The following is a 20433-nucleotide window of genomic DNA, read 5'->3' as shown; positions in this document are numbered from 1 at the left end:
CTCATTTCATTTTTATTCTGCTTCTTTTTTTATTTTTATCTTTTTTGCTTTTCAATTGGAAAAGGAGGAGAAAGGAGAAAGTTCGAAAGGGGCAAAATTACAAATTTTTTAACACTTAGAAAATCCCAGTGATGTGGCAGATGCTCATCATGCCATCTTCATTTGTAACATGGCTTTCTGGAATTAGTTCAAGAAGCAACCAGAATGGGCACATCTAATACATACCTGAAGAACGGTGTAATAAATATCATTTCTTCTGATATTGATGGATCTGTCCTTTGGTCAGGGTTGTGCCAAAACCAAGTACATGGTGTTATGCCTTATTGGGTCAGTTCCTTTAGGATGATCATTTTCCATGGCGTACCATGCCTACTGTGTGCAAAGTAATCTTTGCAAAAAGACCAACTTGTGTTGGCCAATGAGAGAAAGCCCTGCCAAGACTTGTAGGCAGCTCTTCTGCTCCGCTTGTTGGCAAGGTTCTGCTGGGGCGTTTTGTCCTTGCCATGTGGCTACTCACCTCTTCAGACATCACTAATTTGCTGATGTGTGCTACTAGGCAACCAGCAGGTGTAGGATCGTAGCTGTAAGTTGACCAAAATGGGCTGGGAACAAACTTGCATCTTGGATGAATCTGTAGAGCTTTTCTGGATCAGAGAAGACTTGCATGTGTTCTTAACATGTTCCTTTTCTGTGAAGCTAAGTCTTGATTCCTTCTTTTCCTTTCACAGAAATCAGTCCTGATTGAGCACGGCATCCGGAGGCTGACATTCCTTGTGGCACAGAAGGTATTTTCATGTATCTCATGCTGCTAAGAACTCTTTGGTTTCTAGTTCATAGAATCATTGAATTTATTGTGCTCGTCACAAATTAAGTACTATAACTGCAGTTAGTTCTGACTGGTTTTGTTCTTTAAAATTGGAGATTGTTTTGATGAAATTACTTAAGAAAATTAATATGCAATTGTAAACAATCTTGGCACCTCTTGTATTCTTGGATTAATTGATGTTTGATTTCCATCCTAATTGCTAGCTTTCTTCTGCTTTTTTTTTTTTTTTTTTTTTTTCTCTTCCTGTGTTTGTGTGGTTCGTTTGTAAGGACTTCAGGAAACAGGTCAACTGTGAGGTGGATCAGAGATTTCATGTAAGTAAAAAAGGCTTTAGAACATGGTGGTATTTCTGATGAGAAGCCAAGAGTCTTATAAGCTGCTCTGGGTTCTCCTTTGGTTCTTAGCCAGGCCTTTGATGCCAACATTGTGTCAGAGTTGTGTTTGAATGCGAGGCTGGGCCTGCTGCATTCAGCAGGGCTGCTTGCATGCTCGTTACCTGGATAACCTCATGGTTGATGCTTTGACCAAGATCTTCATTATATCAATATAGTTCTATATTCTGAAATGTAATTAGACATGTTTTTGTATTTCATACATACTGTGGTGGTTTCTTTGGTCTTGTCACTGATTTCAGTTTAACTTAGAGGAGTGATTGAAGTGACTTGCTAAATTTTGTCTAATGACTTAATGATGCAGAAAACGTTTGGTGCTTCTGCTGCTGTGAATTACTTCTTTTTCCTGGGCTTTGGCATCAGCAAGAGTTAGATTGGCCCTGTTTTTAAGGTGGCAATGCAAAGCAAAAGCAGTATTTTTAGCCCTTCCGTAGCTGCTTTACAGCTCTGGAGGTTGTTAGGAGTCTTTAAAGTGCAAGAAATTCATCCTGTGTTTAATGAACCTGGTTCAGCAAGTTGAGCACTGCATGGGAATTGCTGACCGTGGTGCACAGACGGGTACTGATGAGCAGGTTAGGTAGGAACTGGACTCTTGGAAGGAAACCCTGGCTTTAGATGGGAAAAAGCGAATTTTTAGAGAATTGAATTGATACTTAAGGAATGCAAAGCAAAAGTCTATGAATAAGCTCTGTAGCATGCATCAGCGATCAGGCTTAGACTGAGCCAGCCTTGTGTTGGCCCTGAGCTGTGCTGGTGTGATGTGCTGGTGGGATGCTCCTGAGCCAGAGGGTGCACTGCACCATGTCATCTGTCTGCAAAGTTTCTTGAGTACTGCTGGGACGTTTTGTGAGTGTCAGTCTTTATTACCATCTCCTGTTCTATTCCATTTGTTATTGGACCAACTATTAACTTAGCCAGGGCCCAGGCTTGGGTTTGTTTTTGTTTTAATTACAGTCTATATAATTAGTTCCCAGCATGTTGAGGTAATAGAGAGTTGCTCCAGCAAGCTTCCAATTTCCTCATCTCATTAGGTTTTTAACGTGATTATTAGTATAATAATCAACTATGATGATTTCTGTTGTAGCTTTTCACATTCTGCGATTTGCAGGGTGTCTTGATTGGCTAATTTAGGCAAATTATTTTGATTGTCTTGATGATGGTTGGTTGATGAGAACACAGCAGGGGTATAATTCTTCTGCCTAGGAAATGGAGCACTCTTTTGGATTTTGGTACCAGAGCACTGAGAGTTTTTTTTGTGTGTGCACATCTAATTATTATATTTGCCCACAACAATAGTCAAATGCCTTGAAAGCAATTACATTAGTGATGGAATGGGCATGGATGATATTAGGGGAAATTGGCAGTGTGCAGGGGGGAGCAGGTGGGAGGGTTTTGGAAGAGAAGTGAGGAAACATGGAAGTGTCCTGTGTGTGCTTGTGGTAGAGCATTGTTGGTCCTTGTGGGCTCTCCTCTATGCCTGGTGCCTGAATTTTCAGGCAGGGTTCCCTTCCTTCTAGCTAGTCCAGGAGACACACTCCAGTCAAACGTGGGTTCTTTTGTTCAGCTGAGAGCTATCAGGCGGCATCCCAGGGACTTTTTTTTATAGGAGGTAAAGATGATTTACTGGGTGGTCACTTGTAAAAGCTGTGTTCCTCAGTGGAGCCTTATGTTTGCTCATTACTGACTGTTGTGCTGAATCAAGCTTGGCTTGCACGTCCTTACTGACAGTGAAAATGTGATTTGGAAATTCAGTGACTTCAAGTCAGACACCGCCTTTATTTCTTAGTAAGACAGCTCCAGCCAGTTGTTTGTGCTCCTTTGTATTACCTGAAGTGTTCTCATGTTGGTGCAAAGCGTGTGCAAGTGCAGTTCTACAGAAACAGATGACTTTTCTTGGATGGAACTGAAGGGCTTACATAGCAGGATGCTGTCTGGACTGGCTGCCTTCTGAGAAAAGCAATACACCACAAAAAATGTAAACCCTTTACAATTTACTAGGATTTAATCTGAGCAATAGAATAACAGAGACACCTAATCATAGTTGGGAGGTTTTTCTGGAGTACTACTTTATACATGGGATGAAGTTTTGTTATTACAATTCATAATCTTCCTTGGAAAGAGGATGTTTCTAGCAGTAGGGATATGAAGATAGTTACTGATCATAGTTTGTTGTTTCATGTACATCAGCTTACATAATAAGGTGTTAATGTGATTGTATAGCTTCCAAGTGTTTCCACAGTCACCATAGTATTAATAGAACTAGAAGAAGTTTCCCACTGCCATATCTGGACAGTTCAATTGTATTGTCTGTTAATAATTGACAACAATAAAAAGCCAATCGAGTAGCATCTGCTGCATTGGTGGTGAAGACAGGCCTGAACTACCTCTGCTGCCTTGTTGGGGGTAACTTGATTTTCCAGTGCTCTGTAATACTATAGAAGTAGCTTGGAACAACTTCATTGATCTCCTCTGTTACGGTGCTGCTCCAGGTGGATAACTTTTGGAGGACTAATGTCATTATTTTTGCATTCAAACAGAGGGAATTTCCAAAGTTCTTCACGTTCCGTGCCAGGGATAAGGTAAGTTGTACAGCCTACATTCTTTCCTCTAAGCATTTACAGTATCCTCTCACATAGCTGTTCATGCCAGTGTCACAGGGAGCTGCTTCAGCTCAGCTTCACTGTACAATGTGGTATCTTCACCTTCCCACACAGCAATAGATTTCAGGAACAATAACAAGTTTCTGATAACGTGGGATAAAAAATTAATGCATTTGGAAACTGATTTAAAGCTTCTGTGTTTGTGGGTTTCATTCATAGTGTAACAGGGGAAGTGTAGAAGTTGTATAATAATGATTCAATACCAAATTTCTTGGTTTCCATGAAAAAGAGGGTTCTTGGGGAAAGAGCTTGAGAACTCGCTGTTTTGCAGTGTGTGTTCCACAATTAATAATTCAACAATTTAGTTTGAATTTTTAGCCTTTTAGTGCATATGTTTAGCCTTTAGTACATGCACCTCTTCTTGTACATCCTTCCCTCTCTGCACCTGCTGTGTTCCTCCAGTTTGAAGAAGACAGGATCTACCGCCATCTGGAGCCAGCTCTGGCTTTCCAGCTGGAGCTGAGCCGCATGCGAAACTTCGACCTGACAGCCATCCCCTGTGCCAACCACAAAATGCATCTCTACCTGGGAGCAGCTAAAGTTGAAGTAGGAACAGAAGTGACAGACTACAGGTTCTTTGTGAGGGCCATTATAAGGCATTCGGACCTAGTTACCAAGGTGAGTTTTGTCACCCAGCTGAGGATTCTTTCCAGGACAGCCTATAAAACTCTGTAAATCACTTGAGAATTTGCCTTGAGAATATTTGAATATAGCACACATGGAGTGCTGCAGTTGTGTGCCCTCTCTTTGCTCACGCTGACTCTGCAGGCGCATTTCTTGAAGACAGCATTCCTCTGTCTTACAGAATTTTTTCTCTGAGCTGTGGATAGGCAGAGATCCCCACTTTTTGAGGCAGTAGTTATTTCTCTGTGTTTCTCCTGCTACTGAAGCAATAGTTTTACCTGTCCAGGTTCGTATTTATGCTGACCTAAACAAGTCAGCTGGATATGCGGACCCAGAAGGTGGGAGTACTGACTGTGTGACTGTGATTGATCTGTTTTAGCACTGCACATCCTGCTGACACTAATGTAACCTATTTTCTCAGTCAAGTCCTTTTGCAGTTTTTCAAACGCTGTTTACTTGGGCTGTGATTTTGGAGTAGAAGGTAAATTATTTGTTGACAATGTCTGGCAGGAAGCCTCCTTTGAGTATCTGCAAAACGAGGGAGAGCGATTGCTTTTGGAAGCCATGGATGAGTTGGAGGTGGCATTTAATAACACCAGCGTGCGCACCGACTGCAACCACATCTTCTTAAATTTTGTGCCTACTGTCATCATGGACCCGTCTAAGGTATGGCCCTTCTGCCAACCCTGAACTGTTTGCTTTTCTTCAGCTTCACACGCCAGAATGAATGGTTGGCTGTTGCCTTTGTATGCTGTGTAAGTGCACCTATTGACTGAATGCATTTTAATGGCTTGGTGAATGACCTGCAGTTCCTACCAGCCTTTTTATAGCAGAAATCAGAAGAAGTTGGTGTCTAGTGTTAGAAGTGGTAACGTGAGGGTCTGTTTAGTTCTCTAAGCCTCGGAGTTCTGCTTTTAAGTAGTGAGCCATGTGAGTGCTGAGAGATTCTGCACTGCTTCTTTAGTTAGATTTCTTTTTGTCAGTGTAAGTCATATGGAGTATATTTTTGCCTTGGGAAGGAGCTAGCAGTGAATGTTACTACCAGAGAGAAGTAATGTTGTGTGTAAACCCAGAAGCTGTTAGGGGTAGCTCTGGAAGCCTTTTAGGTTAAAAAAAGGCTTTAACACCTGTGCTATTAGCAAGAACCACTTCTTGTGTTTCTTATGTCTTTTTTTAGATGTGAGGGATTAGAATGGATAGAGGAAATTTTGTAGGCATGAATTACATTTCTGGTTAGCAGACCACCACAAAGGAAGTCCTGAATACGCTGTAAAGGCTGCATGGCTACGTTTGGTGGGGAATCAACATTCTGCTCATGGTTACCAGAAGATATGAGAGCTGACCTTTCCTTATGAGAATAACTGAAAGTTTAAAAAGATGAATTGGTTATCGGAGTAAGGATCTTCTGCTTGCTGACTTTAACTCATGATTAAAAATTGGTAATTTAAATTGCTTTTGAATAAATGCTCTCTCAGTGAATCCCAACCCATCAGCTGTCAGGAGCGCTGGGGGTGTGCAGCCCTGGATGTTGGGCAGCCTTCAGATGCAAGGGGGACTTTTTCTTGGGTAGCAGTAAAAAGGAAGCCTTTATTTTTTTGGAAAGAACGTTAAAAACAGCCTATAAATTGCCTTCTTTTAATATGCGCTATTTGCCAACAGTAGTATATTACAAAGTTTAATAGAACAGCAGAAGGCCAAGCTCCAAGCAGTAATTACTTTGTTGATTTAAAGCACTGTACCGCGTGTGCTGTGAAACATGATTATTGTGCATATAAGTGCTACATAACTGTTTGTCAAGGATTGCACTTTCCTGTTTTTGTAATTCTGAGCTATGCTTGCAGGAGAAAGGTCAGTGCGGGGGATGCAGTGCTTGGCTGGGGAGTGAGGTGCTGGGGGGGAGGGGTCTGAGTTCAGTGCCATCCCTGTGTTTTGGGTCCTGCTTCTGCATATCAAGAGTTGTCAGGATGAGGAAGGACCAGCCAACAGGGTCTGGTAGCAGCTCATGTGCTTCTGTTTGGAGTTCTCATCTCCCTTTCTGTGGCCCCAAAATGTTCTGGGCTACCCTTGGAGCAGAAGCTTGCAGCAGCGGAGTGCTGTGTCCAGAAAGGTGAGGCAAGTTCTCCTGTGTTTTAAGATTGAAGAATCCGTGCGGAGCATGGTGATGCGCTACGGGAGTCGCCTGTGGAAGCTCCGTGTCCTCCAGGCCGAGCTGAAGATCAACATTCGGTTGACACCGACAGGGAAGGCCATCCCCATTCGTCTCTTCCTGACCAACGAGTCGGGCTACTACCTGGACATCAGCCTGTACAAAGAGGTGACGGATTCCAGGACAGGGCAGGTACGGCTCCGTGTGGCTCCGTTGTTTCGTGCACAAAGTATTTGCGGGGGGGGCACATTACACCTGATAGAGCTCTTCTGTGGTTTGCTGTGTTTTCAGGTAATATAAAATGGCCATACCAGTATAAAACTTTGCCATACCAAGGAGAGCATATCATTGTAAAGTAATCTTGCAAGAAGAACATAGGTGTAGTCAGTATTGTTTTGTAAAAGTGTGTGTCCTCTAATTGTTTTGTGTGTGTTCTCAGAAATGCAGTGTGAATTTTGAGTAGTTGTGTTTGGAGCCGGGAGCTGGACTTGATGCTTGTGGGTCCCTTCCAGCCCAGCATGTTCTGTGATTCTAAAAGTGTAGGGAATGGCTTGGGTAGGGCGCTATAAAACTCTGAAAGGTGCTTTTCTGTCATTTTTATTAAGCGTAATGGGCTCTTTTGTAGCTGTTACAGCTGTTCAGGTCTTTGTGCTTTTCATGGCGTAAGAAAATCACAGTTAACTCAAATCCTTATATATCCTAAAGTGCACAAACCATAGGAAGCATGAAAAATATTTAAATACAGAAATGTTTACGTCTCCCACTGTAATAATCTTCCTGCCATGCAGAAGTAGCCATGGAATAAATCGCCTGGGCAGCATTAATGTGCAGCCCAGAGTGCTGAGTCACCTCTTCTCCCCCTCTCTTCCATTGAATTCTTGCAGCGTGCTGCCTGGCTGCACAGCCTGTCCAGTTCTGGAGATGTCAGAGCAGATAGCATCCACGTGTTTTACTTCATTTCTGCCTTTGAGTTGGGACGAGGAAGGAGAAAGAACGTTTTAATAATCGGCAGTAGCTGAGTTTTACCCTCAGGTTTTGTTGGTCACTTGTGAAGGTCACTGTGGATCAGTACGGGTTTCTAACACAGACCCTGACCCAAATGTGTGTTGGCCTGAGCAGACACCCCATCAACAAAGCAGCTTCACAGAGCAGTGTTTGTGAAGACAGAGCATTAACTGTTCCTTTGGATGTAAAATGTAAAATAGACTTTATTTGCTGAATTTTCTTCCTTGTGGAATTCTTCAATTAACTGCCCTGCAATTAGAGAACATCTGTAGTTTACGTTATCAGAACTGATAGCCATTCTGTTGATAAGAAAGCCTGATCATGTTGCTTTTGTTAGGTGCATTTCTATGAGGCAGCATTTGTGCAGCGCTGTCCCAGTTATGCAGCCCTCCTCGTGTTTATTTCTCAGTTGAAATAGATTTCCTTCTGAGTCCTGGCTGAGTGGAATATATAGTGCCATGAAGCATGGCAGCTGATAATTCATGTTGCTACTCTGGGAAAATCTTTTAAACTTATAATATCAAAACTTCAAGCCAAATGACATATGCAAGTCTTGACCTAGCTTCCATGATCAGTCAGTGGAGATACGGATACAGTGCTGTTCGACTCCATAAATAACAGAGTTCTCCTCTCTGCTCCCAGCTATCACAATCCATCGGCATAGATACGGTGTCAGGGGAAATACTGGTGAATGTGAAGTCATCTATGTCACCGGGTTTTTTCTGTGGGGACGTGGCTCTGTTCACTTTGCTTTCTGCTGTGATGCAGTAATAAGTCAGCGATGCTCAGATCCACACGGTTATGGTCCGGCACCGTCTCCAAAGGGTAGTAATGCATGATGAGGCATGGTGTTATAGGGTATGTGGATATTAACATATTTGTAGGGAACAGAAAGAAGCCTGGCCAATGTGGAATATCCAGATGTTTTTTGTTAAAATATGAATGAGGTTGGGCTGTGGAACTGGTGGATTAAGCTGAAATTGGCTATGTCTTCTACTGCAGATTATGTTCCAGGCTTATGGGGATAAACAGGGACCACTTCACGGGATGCTGATAAATACCCCATACGTGACCAAGGACCTTCTTCAGTCCAAGAGATTCCAGGCACAGTCTTTAGGGACGTCCTATGTCTATGACATTCCCGAGATGTTTCGGCAGGTAAGTGTTCTTTGTTAAGGCTTTGTGGATTGTTCTGAACTTCTGTACCTGCAAAGCACTTCTGTGTGTTGCCATCCCTGCTTGTTGGGAAACGAGTGGCCTGGAATGGCTGCCAGTGGTTCCCTGGGGTCCTGCACAGCTCTGAATTGGGTCGGCTTTGAAAAAAATCAGGATTCTTGACACACTGCTGCTGTATCTCCATTAATAAATCTAACAGCAGAACCTGAAATGTAAACAGTCTTGTGTTTTTTTGTTTGTGTTTCTTTGTTTTACCACCCTGTTATCCAGCCTTCCTGAAGGTTGGACAGTGCATGCATTATAAAACGTGCTAATGAGTTTCAGAATTGATTGTGTATCTGATTTGCTGGGTTCTGTCCCGAATCACATAATTTGAATTATGCTAATTTGGGTGAAACTGTGTTTCATAGTTTAAATTCCAAAATAAGCGATACCCGCTGAATAATGTCAGTCAGATTGTGGGGAGGGGGGATTTTAGAGTTCTCTGCATTGAATGTTAATTCACAGCACATTGAACAAAAGCATTTTCTCGACAAGAATTTGTCTCTTCATCCTCTAGTCTTTAATTAAACTCTGGGATTCCATGAATGAACATGCATTCCTGCCAACACCGCCGCTGCCGTCTGACATACTGACGTACACTGAATTGGTGTTGGATGATCAGGGCCAGCTCGTGCACATGAACAGGCTGCCAGGAGGAAACGAGGCAAGTTGCACTTTCTTTACCACTACTTTCCTTTCTGTGTCATGCAGTACGTTGTGTCTTGGGCTAAGTTTGACAATTGTAATGAAAATTTACCAAGCCAGGCACAAAATCTATTCATTCAGTCATTCATAGATGAAATCCCTCTCTTGAAAATGGGATTTTTGTTTCATTAAAAATTAATGCCTTCCATACAATGGATATTTTAAACTCCGTAGTAAATGATGATTCCATTTCAGACCTGTGCCTATGCTATTTTTTCCTTCATAATTAAAAAGTGCTCGTTCAGCTATTCCAAGTAACTGGGCTTTATATTTGAACCAAATATGTTTTATAAGACTAAACAGAACTGTTTTCATTTGCTTAAAAATGAAAACCCAATTTTATGCTTGCTGTGGAAATATTGCAGTGTTTGTGTAGCACGTGGGCAAGGTGTGTGCAACATCCCCCTCTAGTGAGTGATTTCCATGGGCCTAAAGGGGCTGCTAATGCTGCCAGATGAATTGCTGCTCCTTCAGCTGCCTGACGAGGCCGTACAGCCATGGGCTTTTGCTGCTGTGTCGTGTCAGCAAGCCATGGGTTGCAGCATTAAAGCAGCTGGAGAAGAAAGCCAACTAGCAGCAGGTTTGGGTTGTTTTTGTTTGTGTTTGGTCCTGGCTGGGTGGGATTCCATAAGTTAATGCTTCTGCAGTGGTTTCAATTTGAACTGTTCTAAGTGATGGTGTTGATGCTTTTGGCATTGCTGAACTAACTTAGTGCCTTTTACTGGTTATGGAACATAAGACTTGCCCAAACGTTGCTGTTACATTGAGAACATCACAAGGGTGGTGATAAGAGGAAATAGGGCTTATTATCACTGTTTATTACATGTCTCGCTGGGGGGAGGTTTCAAAAATAATATTTTTAGATTGGACCTAATTAGTCAGTGGTGACTACGAGAGCACTGCTTCCTTGCTGGCCTATGGCAGAACCACCTTAAGTAGGACAGTTAAACCCGGCTGGGGCTGTGGTGCTGCGGAGCCTTACGCCACCATCGTTCTCTTTCTCTGCACTCATTCAGTGTCTGAGTGGATGGTGGCTGGGGAAACAGCAAAGTCCCTCAGGGATGTAGCTCTGCTCTTGCTGAAATTACAAGCACGGAGCTGCCTGGGCATGAACATGTACTGTTTACTCTGCCAGTATGAATACAAATAGTCTTATTATAAGAGATTCTGTACCCAAAGACCACCTAAAAAAAATAAAAATTAGGAGTTTTATTTAACCCTTGGTAGACTTTGTAGCATTCAGTCTGCAAACGAATTGCGTGGCTGTTGCAGTGCAGTGTTATCTCCTGTGTTATCTGCAGTGTTATCTCCTGTGCAGGATCGGACCCTCCTGGGGTGGTCAGGCTGAGGGGTTCGGCCGTTGGAAAGCAGGACAGAGAAATGCAGCAGGACAGAGAAATGCAGCATCCCCCCATGCTTCTCTGTCTCCTCAAGATGTCCTCTTACAGAGGTGCACAGCAGGTGCTGCCCTGCCTTCCAACAGCAGCAGGGCCGAGGTGGGGGCCTGGAGGGCAGCGCTATGTTGGCTGCCTGCCGAGAGCGGTCCAAGCATGCAGCCCACGGCCGGCGGTGCTCAGCTGCCAGGCGGATACCGTGGGACCATGTGCAGCTGGAATGAGGTTTGAGGCGTCGGTATTGAATTCTGTTACCAATAGCTGCTGCACACAATAGCGCTCATTCAGATGGGAGAGCGGTCAATCTGAGGAAGAGGCTCCGGCAGCGCTCTGAAGGACAGGTGACATTCATGGGGTGACGAGCTGCCGAGCAGATTCATTCCTCCCTGCTGCACTTCCTTTATCAGAACGAGCCGACTTGAGGCTTTTAGGGTTTAATTTCTCTCAGCTGAGGAAACAAATTTTCCCAAACGTGCTCTTGACGCTCTCTGTCCAACAGAGGTGGATGCAGGATGCTGATGGGGTTCAGGCACAGGCTTTACTTTTTGTTAGGGCTGCTCGTATTCACAATTGGGAAATACTCGGGACTGTTGCAAGGATAATTTAAGCAAATATGTTCTAAGAGCCTTAATTTGTGCTCGCTGAGCGCTGGTTGTGCTTTTACAGTGTTTGCTCCCCCCAGTTTGGTTAGCAATGCCCTGTAGTTGATGCCTGCAGGCTTTGCCCCAAGCTGTGAGCTGCTCCCCAGTGAGCTACTGGCTGGGCCTGCTGGGTAGGGCATTTCCAAGGGAATGGGACTTTATTTTTCTCACTAAAGAGGAAAGTTCCAGCTGTAATCAGCACAGCTGCTGCTCAGCATATCCAGGCCCCTGTCACTGTTCTGCCTGCTGGCAGCCAGGAAGATTAGGGCAGCGCTCTCAGAAATGGGGCTTGGTTTTTGGGTGATCCTTTGTGGAGCCAGGATTTGAACTTGAGGATCCTTGTGGGTCCACTCTGACTCAGGATATTCTGTCATTCTTTTATATTTGTTTTAAATAAGAGATTCAGACTATTCCCCCACGTGAGGGAGCGCCTCACCAGTGTGTTATCAGTTGTGCTGGGGCAGGACTTGTCTGTTCTGCTGGGGCTGTGCTGCACAGTATGAACAATTACATTTTCTCCATGTGAAAAGGGGTCAAGACGTTCCTCTTAAAGCATTCAGCTCAGCTAAGTGCCCTAATTGTTTTAGCCAGCTGCTGAAATTGAGAAGCCAGCATAAAATCCGGAGATTTGTGGCCACTGCATTCAGCTGGATGTCAACAACGGAGGCTGCAATCCCCGCTCTAATATCAGGCAGAGGAAAGAGCTCGGAGCTGGGAATCTTCCATCCTCGCCAGCTCTTCTACCAGTGTTCTGGGCTAAACAGGCTGATGCTGTTTTTGTTTTCAGAGAAATGTGTGAAATGGGAAATCTCAAAGAACTTTCACAATGTGAGAGGTTTTTCTCCGTTTAGCTTATGACCACTTCGTGTAACCCACCACCTCATTTGGCAGTAATTATCTCTTTGCTGGTAGTCTCAACAAAGAAGCCAAGGACTTAATGGACCATGAAAATACAACTTGTTATTTATTCCTAGGCAGCGTTTGCTCCTTCTGAGCAGAGGATCTGTCCTGTCATGGCCACGCGGGGGAGCTTGCAGTGCTGCTGGCCACGCCATGTGCTCTCATAGCCCAGAAGGCATCACTAATGCGGGGCCTTTTTCCATTCCCATGTCCTCTGAGTACAGCCAGAGCTCTTGCTGAAACACATCTGCTGTTTCTTTGGGCTGCAGACAGTGTCCTGGATGTTGCCTGGAGCTGTCTGTGAGGTGATGTCTGTTCCAGGCCCTTTTCAGTAAGCTCATGAACTGTCTTCTGGTTCCCAGACAGTCCTTTTTGTGTGTCCCCTGTTAGAATGCTGGCTGCTTTTGACACCTGTGCTTACATGTGAGACTGCTCCAGTTAGCTCTGTCTGCTACCGTATCATTTCAGTAAGCCAGCATGCTTGGTAAGATTGAATTTGCAATCCTAAAAAGTTTAAAGACAATTTGCAAAATAATTTTCAGAGCTGGTAGTTATACACAGGAGAGCTGAAGGAGACAGTATTTTATCAGCAGAATCAAACACTGGTCAGTAGCTCCCTTCTGATGCTCCTGAGTACGTTACTGGGTGAGGACTGTGGGACAAATGGGGCACTGGATGCACCACTGTGACCACATCAAGAACGAAGCAGCAGAAGGTGGGTGCTCGACCCATCTCCATTCTCATTTTAAGTAGACATGAGGCATTGAAATGGTCAGAGTTTATACAGGTGAAAGAAAACGAATCGCGTGAGGTTACAAAAGTACATTTGCACTAAAGTGTTTTTCATGAGGAAATTTCAAGTTCATACCATTGCTTGGATCTAGATTATGGCACAAGCCTTCTAACATTCCTGCTAGTTTAATTTTAAAATAAATAAATAAACAGAAGCCTTTCTTAGCAGCATAGTCCTGCGTGGTTCTGGCTCAGATCTCCACAGTGTGGGACAGAAGCATGTGGCTGAGATGTGGGAATGTTGGGGAGGATGGGTTTGGGTGGTCCCAGAAGTGGGACTGCACCACCTGCTGATAAGAACCAACTGATCTCCATGGGCAGGGAGAAAGTGAGTGTGAGTAGAGCCTGCGGCAGCACCCCGCCTCACCCTGCATGTGTCTCCCTTTAAATGTGTCATTTTCCCTCTTGGCACTAGATGTCACAGTTTTTCCTTCTCAGCAGCGTGAGGTTCAGAAGTAATCCTTGCTGGAGGTGTGTTGGCAGGCACCTTTCCCTGGCCAGGTGACATTGCAGCCAGCACTGGGCAGAGGGCTGCAGCGGCGCTGCTTCATCAGCTCCGTGGATCGCCTGAGGCTCAAAGGTGTAGCTAATGAATTTTATACGAGCACAGCTTCGGAGTTGAACTGCACGTTCTGCTTTGTCACCCCGTGTCCCTGCATCTTATGACAGGCACAGGGTATTAAAACATCCGCTGGGCTCCGTACAGCAGGCAGATAAGCGCTTCTGGGAGAGTGGAGAATGAGGGGTGGCAAAGGTGGGGAATTAACGTGAAGGTGAATGGAAACACCCGTCCATCTTCACACCCCACCCCAAACCTAACGGAGATTGCTGTAAAAATGGTTGATTCCCTTTGTATTTCCCAGTCCTTCCTCTTGATGAATTGTGGGAGCAATCCTGACCTGGAGGCCCCTGTGGCACTGAGAATAGGTTTAAATAACAGGGAAGCTGGACAACTATTTGTGCTGCACAGCGAGTGGTGGCTCCTCATCTGAAATACTGACGGTACAATTTCAGGAGGTGATCCTCCATTGGCAGAATGATTTTAGCCCTTATCAGCGAGTTGCTCGGGTGTCACAGTGAGGTGCAGGGGCTGGGTTGGTGCAGAACACACTCTTGCTGCAAATGGGAGACTTGTTTTTAGCAAAAGATAGAATATCTGCTGGTGAGTGGAACATAGTACACAGTTTTGGACATTTATAAGAATGTAGCCCAGATTTCTTGCAGGGTTTTGTTCAGATGCCTTCATTGGTGGAGCGTAGAAGCGATGATGCAAAGTTTTATCTTGTATCTTGACATATATCTTTGATCACTTGGGTACACGTTTGCCTACAACGCGGGTAGTTCCTAATGAAGGTTACTCTTGTGGTCTCTGTGATCCATCGCTCTGTTATCTTATGAGATGTGAATTGTTCTGGCTGAAGTTTTCAAGCTTTGCACCTGTCTGGAAAAAGGTATTAGCACTTTGTTTGGAAACCTTTGTCCAGAATGCTCTGTTTTGTTGCAAAAGCTGGCAGTGATGTTCCCAATTAACCTGTGGGTTCAGACAAGAGTTTGAATTTATGGAGAATATGATTTAGTTCAACACGATGCCTTTAGTTGTCTTGGGGATAGCTACAAACCTTGCAACACAGATGTGGGTGCAGTCCAAGCTAGTTTTGCAGTCTTTAGCAGTTGTTAGAGCTTTCCTTTCAGAGCTCTGTGTGTCTACCTACTTTCACTGGACATCAGCCACCCAAGTGCCCTGGGTCTGGTGGAAGAAACCAAGGCAGCACTGAACACAAAAAACAGTGTTCTGGCTTTTGGACATGGGTGAGTGCGGAGAGGCTTTCTTCTGGGTGTTAGGATCCAGTGGTGAAACACAAAAATGGGTACAGCTGCATCAAGTGAAGTTTCTGGGGGTGTGTTTGTTCTCAATAAAGCATACCTTGCCCACGGCTGTGCAGTGATTCAGTGTTTGGGTTTAACTTTGGGATGGACAGGCTCTATGGAGGGAACCAAATGCCTGTACCTGTGTTCTCCCAGCACTGGCATGAGTGTGCATGGCAGGAGGAGTGGGCTGGCACCCACTGCTTATGTGCAGGGCTCTACAGCTGCCACATTTCCTTCCTTATTACAACTTCAGTACATAATAAATACTGACATACAAATGTACACACGTTTTATATACATTTCTAACATATAAGACTCGTGTACAGTATAGATGCATGGGAACAAGGCAATGTTTTTTGCTGGGGTTAAGTTCAATTAAGTGAAGTCCCGGGGCTCCAGCACCGTCCTTGTGGTGGGATAGGAGGAAATAGCACCGCTGCAGGGATCACAGGCCCTGGAAGGTCCCCCTGCCCATGGGTGGCACTGCCAGGTCCCCCAGCCCCACACTCAGCTCTCGGGGCGGCTGAGGTCAGCATCGCTGCTCCTCCCTCAGTGCACATTGTCAGCAGCCCTGGCTGCCACCAGTAGTCAATTTGTCACTGCATCAGTGTGTGTATTACTGCTCACATCGATAGCGCAATTAATGTTGAAGTCAATTTTGGTGTTAATTTTAGGCCATGATTAGTGTTGACACTGTGTGTCAAACGAACGGCGTTTATGAGTGCCATGAAAGCGAACGTTAGTTAATATCATGTTTTTACTATCTGTTAATGGTTACATTAAGGCAAAGATCTATTGGGAGAAGATGTGTATAAAATTATATGTATAAAACTTGTGCGTAATGTATGTGTGCTGTGCAGTTCTGTGTCGCTGGTGTTATTCAGGGAGCAAATGGCATCTGAGCACTGAATCCTAATCACAGTTTGGAACATCAGAAATAATGATCACTTCTGATCGGGGGCTGTGAATAATTCATCTGGTTTGATTTTCACGTTCTGTCCGGTGATACTTTTCAAACCAAATGTGTTCCTACAGGAGAATAATGGTCCCACTTCCTATGGAAATACTGTGGCACAAATCATTTTGCCAACATAAAAACAGTTAAATAAGACGGTTCCTTGCTTTTATTTTTTCCTCTCTGTTCCCTTCGTTGCTGGGTGTGCTGGAAGGAGAAACCAAACTGTGCTGCCTCTGCAGAGAGCCTGCTTGGGAGCCCCTGCCTCTTGCCATCACTCGTTGTTGTTCTGACGGTGCTCTTAGGTGATTAGCTCAGCCCGTCTAATTAACCTGTAACCTTAGTGCAGCATCTGAATGTTCCTTGACCACCTCCAGGGACGTTGACTCCACCACCTCCCTGGGTGGAGGTCTGTGTGTCCAGCCAACAGCCGCGCTCCGTTGTTTGGGAGCATGACAACTTTGCTGTAGTGCTGCTGTTGCAGCAAAGCAACCCACTGACCTTTTAGGGATTTATGCTCCCATGTTTCAAGCGGCTGCAGTTGACTCTCTTTCCTCCCAAACGCTGCAGTTGGGTGCTGAGATGTAAACTGTAAATCTGCAAATATTCGGAAGCAAACAAACAAATTAATCCTGTCTGACGGATCTGTCAGAACAGCAGCGGGTGAAACTGAGACCAAGGGAAAGGTGAATGGGAGCACCATCTTTCTGCCAACTGTCACGGTTTGAACTAAAAATCCACCTGCGTCCGTGACAGGGGGCCGTAGGCCCCGGAGGGGCCCTAGGCCGAAAGGAAAAAGTTAATTAGGAAAAGAAAACAGCGGCAACGATCTAAGGAGGCACACTTATTTACTAAATACTATATCTAATCGAATACAGGATTAACACAATATAATGACAATATAATTGAAAATTGAGCTAACGAATCAAGCAAACATAGGAGAGAAGAATAGCAGTCCCGTAACCGAAGAGGCCCTAACTGTGAATCTACGGCGAACGGCTGAAGGGTCCCACACACTCCCCTGAAACGCCAGAAACTCGAAAGAAACGTCAGTCTGTTCTGCGACAGAGTTAATCATAAGAGTCCAGGTCCCCGTGACCTATTCGTGTTGTTCCCCTGGAGATGTAGTCTTCTTCTGATAAGTTGGCAGATTCAGTCAAATTTATTTCATGCTTTATATGAATGTGTTATGATTGGATACTGATAGCAAAAGAATTTACTAAAATTATTAAACCATGACATTCCACCCCTATCAATTCCTATCATACATGTGACAGTGTGAGTAGTTTAATACATACATACACACTCATATGTAATAATGTGAATTAATCAGGCACACCCCTTATCTTTTTCTCAAACAATCTATATTTATTCCATACAAATCCCTAAAGTTGAGAACAAAACTCTATAACTAACTACTATTATTATTTTGAGAATAAATGGCAAAAACTGCCAGAAAAAGGAAAATATGAGTAGCGGTCGAAGGGGAAAAGGCAAGTGCTAGTGGGTGTCCACATCGAGGTGCAACTCATGCCTATCTCCCAGCCTACCACAGCAAATTTCGTTTTGACCTTATACTTCTTTCATGTGTGCTTACACATGCCATGGCCATGCACGGATATAGAGTCCAGCATGGAAAACTTGCTTACAGAATGCCTTAATTATGTATATAGAGAAAAAGTGTTTCCTTATACATTAATCCACTCTATCTTAATCAGTCCTATATGCCCAGATTCTGTCGACCTAATGTGAAATATTTTCTGAAGCACGTCTACCTATATATTTACACGGAAAATCATTGCTGCCCACCAACATCAAATTCCCTTGTGGTAGCACACTGAACATCTCCCCATTTTTGTCCATCACCCACCATTCGTGCACCCACGGTCGCCGGGCAAAGACATTACCGCGGAGAGGTTTGCCCTTTCCAGGACCTGAAGGACCCCAAACTGTGCTTTCCCAAGTACGCCTTATGTTGTACTACAGGAACCTTATCTCCTTCCACGGTACCGTAGGACTGGATTGGTTAGGACCATTACGATGTACTAGATCTCGAGTGTTGACTCAACCAGGGGCTTTCCTGCTAAATCTGGGTTTCTCCCAGTTTTTTAATCGTTCCGCCACCCCATTGCTTTCAAACATAGTTTTCAACAACCTCATTGAATCTTCAATCTTACCAGAAGCTGTGCGCACTGATAGGGAATATGGTAATATCCAGCTCGATATGCCGATTGATTTTTTGGCCCAAGTGTTTACCAAGGGGAATTTTTAAAATGGGTCCCATTAATCTGATTCAATCCTTTCTGATGCCTATTGCCGCCATCAGGAATTTGCTTTTCCAACCCTACATATGGTGTTTCGGGCGGTAGCATGGGGTACTGCGTATTGGTTCTCTCGAGCCACCCAGTGGTTGCCTCCAACCATTGGTGATTACATAACGCTTACCATGCGGGAAATCGTGGCAGCGTCAATATAAATCAACCTCCAATCCTCTCCATATTGTAATTAACTTTCTGCGCATCGCCCTTCCCCCTCAAATAGGTTTCATCTCTTGGCTTGTATTTTAAATTATGGCGCATGTTTCACAATCATGAAATAACTTGAGCAATGACGTCCATAGTTAGTCCACCCCTCGGTCTTGCCACTTATATGTTGCATCCCTTCCGTTGATAGGACGCTGAAGTCTCATGGCCCACCGAGTAAGGAATAATTTCACGGCCTTCGTTCCTGCAGTCCCAAGTCTATTTGAGCCATCCTCAATTTTGGCAGCTCGATTCAAACCTTATGGTTATTTTATGTTCCTTCAGTAGCCTTACTTTTAAGGGCACATGGATCATCTACATGGCGCATCCTTTACGAACAATGTTTCCTTGATTTCGGGCAGCAATGTCTTTCCACAGTTTGCAAAGCAGCGGCAAACAGGTTTAAACCTTTCTGTTGCCAATTATCATTTTTCCGCACTGTTGCAACCACCCCGATAAGGCACATTTGCTAACCCTCCATGAATCAGTAGAATAAAGATTGAAGCTTATTGGCCACCTCTCGCGCCGTCAGCACATGCTAAAAAGACCCCCAATTTAAGCCCCCCCCCCTCCTGAAGCAGCCTTTATCACTCTGCGTAATCTGGACTTGATGGTCTAATTTCTCCTTTTACCTTCGGTGGCTTCTGCAACTTTGGTCGTGTGGGCTCCATACAGAGCTTCCATTCTTGCGATTATTCCTACAATACGACATGATCCGTCTTGTGCACAGGCAAATTTTCTTTTCAGTGTTCTGGTAGCTTCATTGTATGGTGGCTGCCATCCTCTCTAAAAAGCACGTGATACTCTCTGTACGGTGGGTTGTCAATTTTTTTACTCTCAGCCCAGGTCCCGATCGATCACTTTTCTACAATTCCAGACGGCTGGAGGTTTTCTCCGATTCGAGCTCGTTAGTAATTAATGAAATCGCACTTACTTCCAAGTGGTCATTCAGTAGCATTGATGGGTGGAGGGGAACTCTGTCCTTTATAACATCTCAGTTTACTTACTGGCAAGCGAGGTGCTAGAGAACTGAACTCCTGTCCAACTACTTCATGAAAGCAGCCCGAACCCCCCTCAGTACTAAGCGGCTAAGATCGTCCCTTCTCAGTCGGAGTTAGCGCCTCTCAGACCCTTTATATGCTGCGACGTACCAAAATCCATAGGGTCGGCCTCCGGTCGTCGCTCCTGAGGCTCTGGTTGCCACAACTCCCAGTGGGACCTTCTCGTCACATGCAAGCAGTGTAGAGGATGTCTCTTTCACCATCCTGTCCGTCCGTACTGGCCCCAATGCCACGGCCACGGGCTCTTCTTGTTTTTTAATCTCGCTCCAAAAGCCCTGCTTTGTTGCTCAGGACCCCATGAGTAATTATTCTTCTTCCGTGTTTACCTATAGATGAGGCGCTCATGCTATGTGGCCTGTAGTTGTGGACAATGCATTCTCCAAACGCCCCACTAACTTACTCCCAGAAAAGATGCTGGTCTCTGCTTTTCTTTGTGGGCGGAGACGATAGCAGTGATTTTGTCAATCACAATCTGCTGGATGTGACGACGTTCGCATCTTGCCATGTTTATCACCTAAGAGACTGATTTCCTGGGCATAGGCCCCTTCACTTGCTTGCGGCTTAATCTAAAACCAGCGCTTCCAACGAAGAATTTGGATTATCTGTTTCCCTTGTCTTGGAAACCTCTGCTGCTGTATGCCCACCACCACCAATGGTCATCAAATATACTGGCAAGTGCTCAGGAGCATTACCCTGTTTTCCAAAACATGCCTTGGATCAATT

At 44.6% G+C, this 20433-nt stretch overlaps 1 protein-coding gene across 7 annotated transcripts in view; it reads left to right on the top strand.

Moving 5' to 3' along the window:
- Nucleotides 1-20433, top strand: part of ACACA (acetyl-CoA carboxylase alpha) — a 105462-nt gene that overhangs the window by 49919 nt on the left and 35110 nt on the right. For 5 of the 7 annotated variants that reach the window (XM_032448510.1, XM_032448512.1, XM_032448507.1 and 2 more), the window contains 8 exons: nt 729-785; nt 1096-1140; nt 3756-3797; nt 4281-4496; nt 5013-5168; nt 6637-6840; nt 8656-8811; nt 9389-9535. In XM_032448510.1, the coding sequence (XP_032304401.1) occupies nt 729-785; nt 1096-1140; nt 3756-3797; nt 4281-4496; nt 5013-5168; nt 6637-6840; nt 8656-8811; nt 9389-9535 (1023 nt within the window). The remainder of the gene's footprint in view (nt 1-728; nt 786-1095; nt 1141-3755; nt 3798-4280; nt 4497-5012; nt 5169-6636; nt 6841-8655; nt 8812-9388; nt 9536-20433) is intronic. The other 2 variants (XM_032448509.1, XM_032448508.1) reach the window with 1 other exon arrangement.

This window comes from Coturnix japonica, chromosome 19 (assembly GCF_001577835.2).
Source record: "Coturnix japonica isolate 7356 chromosome 19, Coturnix japonica 2.1, whole genome shotgun sequence".
Taxonomy (NCBI): Eukaryota; Metazoa; Chordata; class Aves; order Galliformes; family Phasianidae; genus Coturnix; species Coturnix japonica.
The sequence above is the reverse complement of the archived record's forward strand: the minus strand, read 5'-3'. Positions and strand labels throughout refer to the sequence as shown.